A 14,950-nucleotide genomic window follows, 5' to 3' on the forward strand; every position below is an offset into this window, starting at 1 on the left:
GTATGTAAGTATGTATGTATGTATGTATGTATGTATGTATGTATGTATGTATGTATGTATGTATGTATGTATGTATGTAAGAATTGACCTTCACTTTGTGTGAGTTTATTTGGGTATGAACTTTCATATAGTGAGGGCCAAACTGTATGAACGTCGGAGTTTGCTTGCTTGATATTATGTTTTAATTATCCGAGAGCTGCTTAATACTTGTTGGAACCGGAGTTCTTGGTTTATTCCTAAAACCTGGACACATGCCATCATTGTCCCAGTAACCAAACCAGGGAAGGATCCAACAATGCCTGCTTCAATCAGACCAATTTACCTAACTTCCAATCTATGCAAAATCAAGATTTGTCACAAATTGATTTCATCATTTTCTTGAGAAGATTAGGCTTCTGTCAAGAATGCAGCCAGGCTTTAGAAAGAGACCTTCATGTACAGATCATCATGTACGGCTTCGGACAGGAGCACAAAATGATATATGTAATTAAGTGTGTCTTCCTTAATATTGAGGGGGCGGTCGGGTAGCCTTGTGGTTAAAGCGTTCGCTCGTCACGCCGAAGACCCGGGTTCGATTCCCGACATGGGTACAATGTGTGAAGCCCATTTCTGGTGTCCCCCGCCGTGATATTGCTGGAATATTGCTAAAAGCGGCGTAAAACCATACTCACTCACTCGCTCACTTAATATTGAGAAAGCAAATGATATAATCTGGAGACAAGGACTTCTTTTCCAATTACAGAAGCTGGAGATAAAAGGCAACATGTTCAGATGGATTCACTCGTTTCTTTCTAAAAGGTCTATTCAAGTTCGCATTGGACCTGTATTCATTAAATTTAAAATGGTAACCCACAAGGTAGTGTAATAAGACCTGTACATTTCAATATTATGACATGATAACTTTGAGCCAGAGGATCAATACGACGCAAGACATTATGTAGCTTACCTACCTATTGATGCACGTACCTATACTGTAATAAAGCGCACACGTGTAAACCAGAAGATAAAACAAGTTGTAATTTGCACGTAGTACCTTCAGAATCAGGAAAGAGAATATGGTATATTTCTGTTTAAATATTTATGTAATATAAAATTAGAAAACAAACATATTATGAAAACAAAACTGGTGATATGTTTTCAAAACAATGTCTTTCCTAGACATTTATTATTGTTTTCAAGGAACCTGGGGTATTAAGTTGGGACAAACACAGAGGTATACATGCTACTGTTGACATTAATATATCTACAGAAGTAAAGTCAATAATATTTTTCATAATTAATCTTTTCAAAGTAATAGCTACAATAGAAGTAGATCTGCCCATAGAGACATGTAGATATTGTTTTGAAATTGAAACCCACAACGTTGTGAGTGCGTTTTTACTCAACTACCTGAAGTGCACATCACTGAACTAATTGAGATTAGGTAATAAACACAATTAAATTCAGAGAAGATTGCAAAAGAATGACACAAACACCCAAGTTTTATATTGAATTACATCGTAAATACACGGAATGCAATATCAAATTCGACAGCTCTGCCCGAAAATATCACATCAAGCCGATGCAACACTGCGTGACAACAACGCGACAACACGAGCACACAACATACGATCACAGAAATGCGAGACACGCGACAAAAAATAAACAGAACACCTTATGACCTGATGCAAAATATAAACAAAAACCAGAATACAAGAACCAAAAGCACAAAAGCCCAACTAAATGCCGATGAGGGGATTTGGGGTGTTATTAGATTAATTAGTATAGCGCAGCAGCAATAAAGTGCAATGTGCAAATACTGAATTGAATAATATACTAAATTAAGTAAGCTTGTTTAAAGGATAATACTAAGTTTTTGCTAAGCTTTGATGAAGCAAAATTTAGAAATACGTTTAAGCAAATTTATACACACTCAGACAACTCAAACTCTTCAACTGACTAAAAAAAACTAATTAGCGCATCAAAACTAAATGCAAAAAACACTATAAACAGAGTACAATTAAATATTCATAATTGCTGGTGTTTAAACAAGGATAAATGTATGCATATAAATATGTCACAAAAATGTAAAGATCAAAACATAAATCTCATACAGGTATGTTTGTTTTGTTTTTTGCTTGTTTGCTTGTTGTTTTACGCCGCACTCAGCAATATACCAGCTATATGATGGCGGTCTGCATATAGTCTGGACCAGACAATTCAGTGATTGCCACTATGAGCATCGATCCACGCAATTGGGATACTATGATATGCATCAACGAAGTCAGGGAGTCTGACCACCCGATCCCGTTAGTCGACTCTTACGACAAGCACAGTCGCCTTTAACGGCAAGCATGGGTTGCTGAAGACCTATTCTACCCCGGATCTTCACGGGCTGGGTCGGTATGACGTACTGACATACCAACTATTATCATGTGTTCAATACATCGGGTGCATGAACTGCCGGTGTCCCGGTATAAACTCTCCCCCGGAGAATCTGTTCTGAAATAAAATCTCCCCCGGGCGGACATGTTTCGCGCCCCCCTCAGTATAAAGTCTCCCCTCTGATTATTCGGTTTGTTGCAATGTCTTTAAGTACTATATTCTTTAAATACTAGTTATTTTTAATGTAAGGAGGGTTACTTTAAAAAATAGATTATGAAATATGGTCATAATGAATTGATATTTCAGCATATTTTATTTGGTAACTGTACCTTCCATCCTAAAATAATTATAAGACATAATCATACCAAACAAATTTGAATGAAATGACTTAATGTAACAAATACATGTACGGTTACTGTCGTAACTGAAATTCAGAAATCTTATTAATCCTCGCAAACATTCGGTTTTAACACTAACTACGTAAAAACTGTCAACATATCCACGCGCGCCTCCAGCTCAGGCTGTCCGTTATACTCTGATTTAAGATCTAAAATATATTCCTTAATACAGGCTACGATTTGAAAATGGTATCAGTGTAGGTGAGGTGAGGTGAAATTGGGTTTAACGTCGCGTCCAAGATTATTTGACTTATATAGCGACGTGCATGCACGCGTGTGCGTGTGTGTGGCTGCTTGTACTAGTCCGGACTGATGCCGATTTATAGTGCTATCTCACTGAGATACCATGCCGCAGTTTAACATGAATACCCCACTCAGACAAAGTATACTGACTCCGAGCCGACCAGTCCTTGCTTTAAACATACAACATCATAAATATCTAATTCAGCACTGATTAAATATACTTTGTCTTTAAGACTGGATACGTTTAGATGTATAATATTTAAATCTGGACTATGCAAATGTCCTGGATTCGGATGGATATCACCGCAGCAGAAGAGAAAAAGTAAAACTAAGAATGATAATCGGAAATTATATAAGCAAAGTAACCCAAAATATAGAGAAATGTGTATCATCTTCCCGAAATGATTGGCATGTAGAATAGATTCAAAAACACCCACCGCCAGTCTGTATTGAACAACATCAACCGGCATCGCCAAAGCAAAGTGTACATGTAATTGTTACAACCGGGCTGGCCACGAATCTTAATGAAAAACACCTTGTTAAAAAGACACACCGAAACTGATTTGCATAACTGATGACCACAACATATTGCAAAATATCAAAATAGTAAAAATGATACAGTATTACTTCATACTCAATCGCCAGCTGTCAATATACAAAACAGAATTATACATCAAGATGACAGTTTTCATGTAAAGATTAAGTAGTTCTAAGCAAATTAAAGATACATATATCCAGATATTGTGAATATCTTTAAGTTGCGTAGAAATACTTAATCTTTACATGGAAACTGCCATCTTGATGTATTATAATGTATTGTATATTGACAGCTTGTGATCAATTGTTACCAGATGGCTCCAGCTGGGGTAGCACACGACACTTTCCAACAATGGGGAACAGGGTAAAAATATGATCAGGCTGGTTATCATCGAGCAGACGACTCACCACTCTAAGATATATTGCAAAAACACACACTTAACTCTCAACCTTATCTTATGTTAATTCAACAATTTATCATATACTTAGCAGTGTGATATTCTGTTAATAATCTCTCATAATTCTATTGAATATGGAATACTGTAAGGGACATTCTCGCGATCTCGCATTCTCGCGATCTCGACCTTTGGAAACGAGGTAAATATGCCCAAAACACGAGAATGCGAGATCGCGAGAACGCGAGATTTGGCCAAAATCTCGCGTTCTCGCGATCTCGCATTCTCGTGTTTTTGGTACATAGCACTTTTTGTCAAAAGTCGACAACGCGAGAATGCGACATTTTGACATGATGCAAAATCTCGCAATATCGCAATCTTTACTTGTCAAATTAGGCCACAAAAACACGAAATCGCGAGAACGCGAGAATGCGACATTTCATTTTCTCGCGGATCTCGCGTTCTCGTGTTCTCGCGTTTTAGACGCTGTCCGTGCGCATGCGTAATATTATAAGGTCAAGCGCATGCGCACGTTAGTAGTCCTAAATGAAATGTCGCATTCTCGCGTTCTCGCGATTTCGTTATTTTGTGGCCTAATTTGACAAGTCGAGATTGCGAGATTGCGAGATTTTGCATCAAGTCGAAATGTCGCATTTTCGCGTTGTCGACTTTTGACAAAAAGTGCTATGTACCAAAAACACGAGAATGCGAGATCCCGAGAACGCGAGATTTGGCCAAATTTCTCGCATTCTCGTGTTTTGGGCATATTTACCTCGTTTCCAAAGGTCGAGATCGCGAGAATGCGAGATTGTCCCTTACAGTATTCCATAATTGAATGGTTCTGTACATTCTATCAATGTTTATTTGTACAAAGCTGTTTTATGTATGTACAGAAGTGAGACATTAATAAATTATTGTCTGTCTGTCTACAATGTATACCGTACAATTAAACCGATTACGCACAGGAGCTTCACTTTGAGCTCCTTGTTTTCTTTAAATACCGCGATCTGAGACACTATAAAGTGGTATTTAGGTACACATAATACTTGTCTATAGATGTAAACACATTTGATGTTACATCTGTGATGTTTAAGTTGATTTTGACAGCCCGGGCCAAGTCGGACCCAACACTAGCCAAACACTTCTGATAGAGACTATGTTTAGAATGTAGAGGGAAAAGGGCTTCACTTTGAGCACCTTGTTTTCTTTAAATCCGCGATCTGAGACACTATAAAGTGGCATATAGGTAGATAAAATACTAATCTATAGGTGTGAATCCATTTCATGTTACATCTGTGAGGTTTAAGTTGATTTTGACAGCCCAGGCCAACTCGGACCGAACACTTGTGTGACTGTTGAGAGTATAGGGAGAAGAGATCTACTTTAACCAAAGCGTCTGCTTAAAATACGACGAACAGTGACATTATTAAGTAGTTTTTACTTAGATATAGTACGTTCCTATAAATATAAACGCTACGCTGACAGATTGAAATTTGTATCACGATAGCTTGAAGTATTTGATTTAAACAGTATTTTATTCCCATTAGTGTTCAGATTTTACATTACATAGTATTACAAAATGGAAAAAGGATTAGCAAACAGGCCAAAAAGGCCTATATTAATGCTTCTCCTAATATTGTACATTATACATGTAGATTGTAATGAAGTCTATAGAGCAGACATTAATGAGTGACACAACATGAAATAAAATGGAAAGCAAGATATCAAATGCATTTTATATTCTTAAGTTGACACATGACTTACGTAAAGCGGTTTGTTTCAATGATGTAATTGTGAACTGATTTTATAATGTGTTCATTGTCTGAGGAAGATGAATCTTCATTGCCGTGGAGTATAGTATGTATGCTGAGCTGGTTAACAAAAACGTATTTATCAATTCTAAACTTGGCATAGCGTGGACAAGATAGAAAAAAGTGGAAAGCATCTTCTCTATTGAAGTATTTGATACGTTTCAAATCTTTTTTCGTTTAACGATTGATCTTTTTCATGTTACCTAGATCAGCGACGCTTTCACACAGCTCCACTTTCTGGTTTTCAAGTGATTTACTCCGAATTACTTAATTATGGTGCGCGTTTTTGGTTGGTGATTGTTTAGTAGTGTCATTTGTGTCTGTTGCATCAATAATATGTAGGTGTCATGTGTGTATGTTGCATCAATAATATGTAGGTATGATCGCCGATAATGAAGTAATTAGCTAATAACACTTTGGCCTGTCTTGGCCCGGCCCGGGGGCATTGCCTAAAGGTCGGGCCAAGAAAAGTCGGGCCGGGCCGGGCCAGCGGGTAATACTAAAAATGGATTGCAGAAATATAAAACGAAACGTGCATATCTAGGCAGATCTCAATTGTCCAGAAAAGTATAGTTTTGCTCATTTAATTTAGTTTGAATCAAAATGCATCTTCAGCAATGTAATAAACTGAAAATTATAACTTCATAACGAGAGTCCATACCGAAAAGTCAGTGTCTTGACTGTCTCTTTTCTTTGATGAGAAGGTTTCTCACCGACCTTAGCGTGTAGGGGTGTGATGTCCTGGGCAGGAAATGACAGTGTTTTGACTACTCTTCTTTATTAATTAACGTGTTTGGCATCCCTAATTAACCTTTACTAATTCATGTTAATCCAACACAGGATGTTTTCTGCAAGTGGATATTCGCGAATGTCATAGGGTTACAGGCCGGCAAAGCCACATTTCGAAAATAGATAGCCCAAATTGATGTGGCTCTCGCGGCAATGGTTATGGTTGCGTGATTGTATAAGGTGGCTCTCGCGGCTATGCTGTCAAAACATGCTTTGTGATTCTATCAGGTTACCGTATATAACAAAACAAGTCTTGTTTTCTCATTTTTTATTCAACAAGGATAACATATTCATCAAAACTTTACAAGAACACCACGCTTAGTAATTTAAATTTTGGACACTCATTTAAAGGTATCTCTAAAGAACACCACGCTTAGTAATTTAAATGTGGGACACTCATATAAAGGTATCGGTAATCGGATTAATTAATTACCCGCTAGAATAGGTGAAATGCACTCAGCTGAAAATGTGGCTCCACCGGCAATAGCCATTTCTGAAATGTGGCTCTCCCGGCTAGACACCTGTCATAGGGCTGACACGACACGTGTTAATAACTGTCAAAGCGTTTCTAAAATGACAACACAGACTTTACATCTATAGATTAGTATTATATCTACCAATATAACACTTTAGTGTATCTATATCTAAACTCAAATAGCCAAATCAAAAAAGTACTCAGGAAACCACTAACCAAACCAAAAATTCTCCATCCATCAAAAAGAATCGACAGAGTAGTCACTAAACTCGAAACAGGACACACCAACCTAAATAACCACCTAAAAAAAAATAAAAAACACACTACAGGTAACTGCCCACACTGCAAACAACTAGAAACCCCAGAACACGCACTCATCTACTGCACACAATACCTAACACATTGAACCGCATTACAAACCACCCTCAATCTAAACAAGGCTCTCACTCTAGAAGCAATACTAAACCCACAAAATAAACTAGAAAACTTCAAGGCCTTAGGCGTATTCTTAATCAAAACGGAACTAATAAAACGCATCTAAAAACAAAATAATCTACCAAATCAAAATCACATAAACAAACAAACATCCACCATACCCAGCTCCCTTAGTTCTCCTCCCCAACCCCATGGGCATCTAGTCAAAATCTCAAAATTCCCAAATTCTATATAAGCAGCCCCTAAAGCCCCCCTCTTGGGTTGCACACACCACTTTCGCCTCTTTCGGAAACACATTAAATGGCCTGGCCGGGCCCGTGTGCGAAATACGCATCAGTCGGAAAGCGCACGATAAATCTCCAAAGTAAGTAGGTTTAGTGTCTCATATTGCGGTAGAAAACACGGTGCTAAAAGTGAAGCCCATTTACCTCTACATTATCAACATAGTCTCTATCAGAAGTGTGGCTTCCGACTTGGTCCGGGCTGTCAAAATCTTCTATAAACACACAGATCTATCTTCAAATGTGTTTACATCTATAGATTAGTGTTATATCTACCTATATACCACTTTAAAATGTCACAGATCGCAGTATTTAAAGAAAACAAGGGGCTCAAAGTGTAGCATTTTTACTGTATTTTCTTAAGAAAATCTATGTTAGAAGTGTTCGGTCCGACTTGGCCCGGGCGGTCAAAATCAACTTTTAACACACAGATGTATCTTCAAATGTGTTTACATCTATAGATTAGTATTTAATCTACCTATATACCACTTTATAATGTCACGGTACATCGTATTTAAAAAAACCCAAGGGGCTCAAAGTGAAGCATTTTTACTGTATTTTCTTAAGAAAATCCAAGTCAGAAGTGTTCGGTCCGACTTGGTCCGGGCTGTCAAAATCAACTTAAACCTCACAGATGTATCATTTAATGTGTTTACATCTATAGATTGGTATTAAACCTACCTATATACCACTTTATAAGTCTGGTGATATGAATGATGCCAACAATTATAGAGGCATATCACTCATTGATACCATATGCAAAGTATTTACATCTATTCTTAATGCTAGACTACAGAGGTGGTGTAATGATAACAATATCATTGACGAATCTCAAGCTAGATTTAGACCCAACTATTCCACCACAGATCATATATTTTCACTACAGGCCATTATCCAAAAGTATGCATGTGAAAAGAAAGGAAGGTTCTACTGCTTATTTGTAGATTTCTCAAAAGCTTTTGATAATGTTGATCACAATATGTTGTTACAGAGTTTGGCTGATATTGGTGTCTGCGGAAAGTTTTTGTCTATTATCACATCAATGTACGATAAACTGTGTGCCTGTGTTAGAACACCTACTGGGTTATCCAAATACTTTAAGTGTAATATAGGTACCCGTCAAGGATGCATCCTCAGCCCTCAGATGTTTTTAATATTCATAAATAAACTTGTAAATTTTATGGAAAATTATGGAGGACAAACCGTCTTTATTACAAAAGACTGCCCAGCAATATATGCACTTAAGTTTGCTGATGACGTGTCATCTATTGCTGATACACCTTTAAATTTACAAAAGAAGATCAATGCCTTGGAACATTTTTGCAATACCACAGGTATGAAGGTAAACTTGAAGAAAACTAAAGTTATGGTATTCAGAAATGGCGGACCCCTTAGACATTATGAAAAATGGAAATTTAATAGTGTATATATTGAAACCGTGTCGTTTTATAGATATTTGGGTATTGTGTTCACGCCCAAACTTGTTTGGACTAAGGCACTAAATACTCTTGCTGCACAGAGTAACAAGGCCATTATGACATTATATAGATATAAAAAAAAAGGTTGGTAATATACCCTGTGAAGATTTATTTAAGATATTTGATGCTATGATTGTGCCTATTGTCTGTAACGGCGCAGAAATATGGGGCATCTCATATTGTGAAATTGTTGAAGATGTACAGAACAAAATGTGTAAATGGTTTCTAAATACAGGTAAAACAACAAACAATGCAATGGTTTTAGGAGAGTGCGGAAGAGCCCCTCTCCAACTTGTGTATACCACAAGGGCCATCAAGTATTGGTGCAGGCTACTGCGTTTGGACGATCGCAGACTGCCTCGCCAATGTTATTTAATGCTCAAATCACTGGACCATTCTGGTCGCACCACATGGGCTACTCACATTAAGAATATTTTGTTTAAATTAGGTTTTGGATATGTATGGTTAACACAAGATGTTGGCAATGTGAAGGTATTTATTCATCTTTTTAAGCAAAGATTATTTGATAACCTTCAACAATAATGGTGTAGTTCTATCAATAGTTTATCTGATACCTTTTATTATAAACATTTTAAATCCCTGTTAAATGTAGAAAAATATCTTACACTCCCCATACCAGTACATCTGAGAATATGTATGACTCGTTTCAGATGTAGCAAGTTTAAACTTGCAGTTGACTTGGGGAGATACACAAATGCCCCATACACTGAACGATTATGTAAATATTGTATAGAAAATGGTATATCTTTTATTGAAGATGAATTTCATGTTTTACTTGTATGTGAGCGTTATTCAGCCCTAAGAAATATGTGTCTTAAACAGTATATCAAGTTTCAAACTGTAACATCTTTTCCTGAAATTATTTCATCAGAAAACTTTGACGTTGTATATAACACATGTTTATATCTATATAAAGTCCAACGGCTAAGAGAAACTTAAATCGACTACTTCCTTGGCATGCGTAGTTCATGCAATCAACCATTGTCTGTATTATTGGCCTATGGCCTTCTTACTGAATAAACTGTCTGTCTGTCTGTCTGTATAATACTATTCTATAGATGTAAACACATTTGAAGATACATCTGTGTGTTTAAAGTTGATTTTGACCGCCCGGGCCAAGTTGGACCAAACACATGCCAAACACTTCTGATAGAGACTATGTTGAGAAAGAAGACGGAAAAGGGCTTCACTTTGAGCCCCTTGTCTTCTTTATATACCGCGATCTGAGACATTATAAAGTGGTATTTAGGTAGCTATAATACTAATCTATAGACGTGAATCAATTTGATGATACATCTGTGAGGTTTAAGTTGATTTTGACAGCCCAGGCCAAGTCGGACCGAACACTTCTGAAAGAGATTTTCTTAAGAAAATACAGTAACAGTGCTTGACTTTAACGGCCAAGTTTTCTTTAAATGCGATATACTGGGACATTATATAGTGGTGTGCAGGTAGATATAACACTAAACTATAGATGTAAACACATTTGAAGATACATCTGTGTGATTAAGGTTGATTTTGACCGCCCGGGCCAAGTCGGACCCAACACATGCCAAACACTTATGATAGAGACTATGTTGAGAATGTAGAGGGAAAAGGGCTTCACTTTGAGCCCCTTGTTTTCTTTATATATGTACGATGTACTGTGACATTATAAATTGGTATATAGGTAGATATAACACTAATCTATAGATGTAAACACATTTGAAGATACATCTGTGTGATTAAGGTTGATTTTGACCGCCCGGGCCAAGTCGGACCCAACACATGCCAAACACTTATGATAGAGACTATGTTGAGAATGTAGAGGGAAAAGGGCTTCACTTTGAGCCCCTTGTTTTCTTTATATATGTACGATGTACTGTGACATTATAAATTGGTATATAGGTAGATATAACACTAATCTATAGATGTAAACTCATTTGAAGATACAGCTGTGTGTTTAAAGTTGATTTTGACCGGCCGGGCCAAGTCGGACCCAACACAAGCCAAACACTTCTGATAGAGACTATGTTGAGAATGTAGAAGAAAAAGGGCTTCACTTTGCGCACCTTGTTTTCTATAAATACTGCGATCTGTGACATTATAAAGTGGTATATAGGTAGATATAATACTAATCTATAGACGTGAATCCATTTGATGATACATATGTGAGTTTAAAGTTGATTTTGACAGCCCGGGCCAAGTCGGGCCGAACACTTGTGTGACTGTTGAGAGTATAGGGAGAAGAGGTCTACTTTAACCAACGTGTCTGCTTTAAATACGACGAACAGCGACGTTATAAAAGTGGTATTTACTTAGATATAGTACTATCCTATAAATATAAACGCTAATTCGACAGATGGAAATTCGTATCACGATAGCTAGATGTATTTGATACGTGTCAAATCTTATTTCGTTTAACGATTGCTCTTTTACATGTTACCTAGATCACCGTCCCTAACACATAGCTCCAGTTTCTGGTTTTCAAGTGATTTACTCCGAATTTCTAAATTATGGTGCGCGTTTTTGTTTGGTGATTGTTTAGTAATGTCATGTGTGTATGTTGCATCAATAATATGTAGGTATGATCGCCGATAATGAAGTAATTAGCCAATAACACTTTGGCCCGTGTTGGCCCGACCCGGCCCGACTTTTAGGCAATGCTCTAACTGTGTAAACATTAACCATAGCTACTGACCTAGTAAGTCTTCAAACACGCTCTTTCATTTTTCGTTCACAGATCAACATCCAGAGAAGTTCTGGGAGCGCTGCGAGCCGAGCGGTTACCCTGATGAGAGAGAGAGAGAGCAAGCCACTGAGGCGAGCAGAGAAGCTCCACTCGAGTGACTCTGGTAGGTTGACCCTGAGCGGAGAATACGCCGTGCTTGTCAGTCCGGTGTGAAGTGTGGCGGTGTGAGGAGCTTAGCTGCACTCCACTGCCGGTGTGGAGTCGGTATAAAGACAGACGGAGAGAGCCATTCATCATGAGTTGATATGTGAAGCAAGCAATGCCTCGTTGTAGACGAAAACTTTTTGTTATAGTGTGTGTCATCTGTACATTTGTACTCTGTCTCAACACTTTGATTGTCCCGAGACTATCCAACACTGCCACCCTCGCGGAGGGGGGTGGGGGCAGTCATCCCCACCCCGTACAGGACTTCGGGGACTCGGCCGGTTTGGCCCACCTGCCTGCATGGCGGAAAAGACTAAACAAGAGCAACTATACCAGCGACACTAGTCCGGAGGGGGAGGGTGTTGGGGTGGGCGACCACGAACCCTATAGACTCAACTATATGCCCCAACAGAAGGCAAACGAGCGAGATCCAGAGAAACCTTTAAAACACGTGCAAGAAAACAACAATGTCAGTTCGAACCCAAGGACGTTCAAATCTAATTATTCCGACCAACAACTGGATAATTTTCTACATGTTCTGAATAGAATAAACAACGAAAGCTTCCCCTTTTCTACACACGATGAAGTCCCATTATTTAAGTTTTTGCGGATGTACCGGAAAAGCTCGACGAGGAAAGGATTTGGTCTACCTGTTTACAAGAATTACAAGGGGTAAGTGAATGAGAAATCTCAATATCCTTTTGTTATTTGAAGCTCGTGTATATGTCATATGTCCATGTAAAGTAACTATAGGCGGTACCAATGAGCTGTCTTCTCTGCAGTACCAGTGATGTCAAACTACGAGACTGCACCGATGAAAAGCGTCAAGTCGGTATCAGCCATGTTAAAGAAATGCCCCATAGTATTGTGAGGAATTGAAACGCTAAATAACATTTGGACAATTTCAAAAGTTAAGCACACATTACCAAATGACTTGGTTCTGTAAAATGTTTTATGATAAATTCTGAAACGATGTAGGGATAGAAACAATAATACTTAATTGTTTAAAATAATTTTAGATAGTAGTTGTATGGTACTACAGAAGTGGTGGTGGTGGTGGTAGTGGTAGTGGTGGAGGGTGGTGGAGGTGGAGGCGGCGGGGGAGGGGAGGTGGGTGGCGGCGGCGGAGGGGGAGGGGGAGGAGGAGGAGGGAGGAGGAGGTGGTGGGTTCTTTGTTTTGGTTTGAGGGTCGTCAAAGCCATGGATGAAATGCGTTCTTTCGGGAGAGATGGGTGGCCCTGAAAAGGGCCGTTGGAAAACAAACTGGAAACTGGAAACGACAGGAAACGGTAGGAACACTGGAACACTGGAAAAACTGGAAACGATTGGAAACTCGAAAAACAGTGGAGCAGCATGTCCAATGCGTTAGTCACTTTGCTCAGATGATCTATCTTTTTCTTCTTCTTCCTTCTCTTCCTCGGACTGATGACGTCGTCGGCGCTTTGAAGAGTGCTTTCTTGAGGTGCTTCTGTCCCGTTTTCTTTTCCCTAGACGTGGTGTGATGCCCTCACGGAGTTGTGTGATGCATTCTTTTAGGGCACACACATCGATATGCATGGCTTCTATGAGATGAAGCACTTGTGTCGCTTGTGTCACTGGTGTCACTGGTGTCACAGGTGTCGACATGGACGGCACTGCTGAAGTTTTCTTTCGACTGGGTTCTGGGCAATCAGCAGCGAAATGACCCACGACTTGGCAGTTGTAACATGGGCCCTGGGGAGTCTTCTTTCGACTGGGTTCTGGACAATCTGCAGCAAAATGACCCACGACTTCTTTCATATTGTCGCCCAGCAAATCATCGATGACCAGCCAATGCGGGGCCACCGCTTTTTCAGCCAAGGCACGATCCGCTGTGCACAAACTCAAGAGCGACCCCTAAGCGGTCTGCCATCTCTTCCAGCTCATGATGAAGCGGTTGCCATTCGCTGTACACTAACACGATGCGATGGGGTGGCGTATCCAACACCTCGGGGCAATGCATCTGCTCCATACATGGACATACTTTTTCCTGATCCCGCAATGGACGTGTTTTTTATGACGAAGTAAGACATCTCTTCTAGAAAATGTCTGAACACAGTCTGAACACGATGTGGACTCCATCACGTCTTACAAGGCAACTGATCTTTCAAGCATGGCCTTTTTCTTTTATTTTTATTTTTTAAATACTTTATTCTTTACTTTCACAACGAGCATGTGCACTGACATGACAGACAGACAGATAGACAGACAGACAACGTAGACGACATCTCAACTCACCCTCTACCCTCAATTTAGCACCATATTGGAGTTGAGATCAATCAAGACACAAAGAGTCAGTTCAATCAATCACTATTTAATAATCAACAACAACAACAACCAGATACAAAGGAAATATGAAAAGACAACTGAGGAGGGAGTGCTTTGCATGTCCCAACAACAACAGCGCAAAAACTTTTCATCTTCGATCTTCAAGCTCTTTGAGTGAAGATGGGGTCACCATAAGATGTGGTCCTCCATCATACTGTCCCAAACAGGTCCCAACCATGTTAGGGGCCCATCAGTAAAACAGGTACAGTCTATGGCCTCCCTGAAACAGACATGACACATTACTTGACCACTGTTGCAGCTTATGTATCTCAGCATATTGTTGTGCCGATAGGAACTACATTCACGTTGTAGGGAAGTGAGTTGAGCTTCTCCATAAGGATCCTGGTCAACGTTGTCGTTGTTGTTGCAAACCATGGGCATACCTGAGGAGAAGACATTAAAATCCTCCGGTGATGCTGGTGACCAAGAAGCATCAAGCAGGGTTGGTGTGTCCAGATCCATGGAAGGGAGGGCTGTCAGCTTGAGCGTTTCATGATCATCA

General features: G+C 39.1%; 1 protein-coding gene across 1 annotated transcript in view; it reads left to right on the plus strand.

Annotated features, from left to right (window-relative positions):
- Window positions 1–12,043: 12,043 nt before the first annotated feature.
- LOC124132851 (extracellular serine/threonine protein kinase FAM20C-like) overlaps window positions 12,044–14,950 on the plus strand; it is a 47,601-nt gene continuing 44,694 nt past the window's right edge. Inside the window, exon 1 of the mRNA XM_048392416.1 lies at window positions 12,044–12,774. Coding sequence (XP_048248373.1) covers window positions 12,218–12,774 — 557 coding nt within the window. The 5' untranslated portion in view covers window positions 12,044–12,217. The remainder of the gene's footprint in view (window positions 12,775–14,950) is intronic.

The sequence above is a fragment of the Haliotis rufescens genome, unplaced genomic scaffold (genome assembly GCF_023055435.1).
Source record: "Haliotis rufescens isolate VD_foot unplaced genomic scaffold, xgHalRufe1.0.p SCAF_11, whole genome shotgun sequence".
Taxonomy (NCBI): Eukaryota; Metazoa; Mollusca; class Gastropoda; order Lepetellida; family Haliotidae; genus Haliotis; species Haliotis rufescens.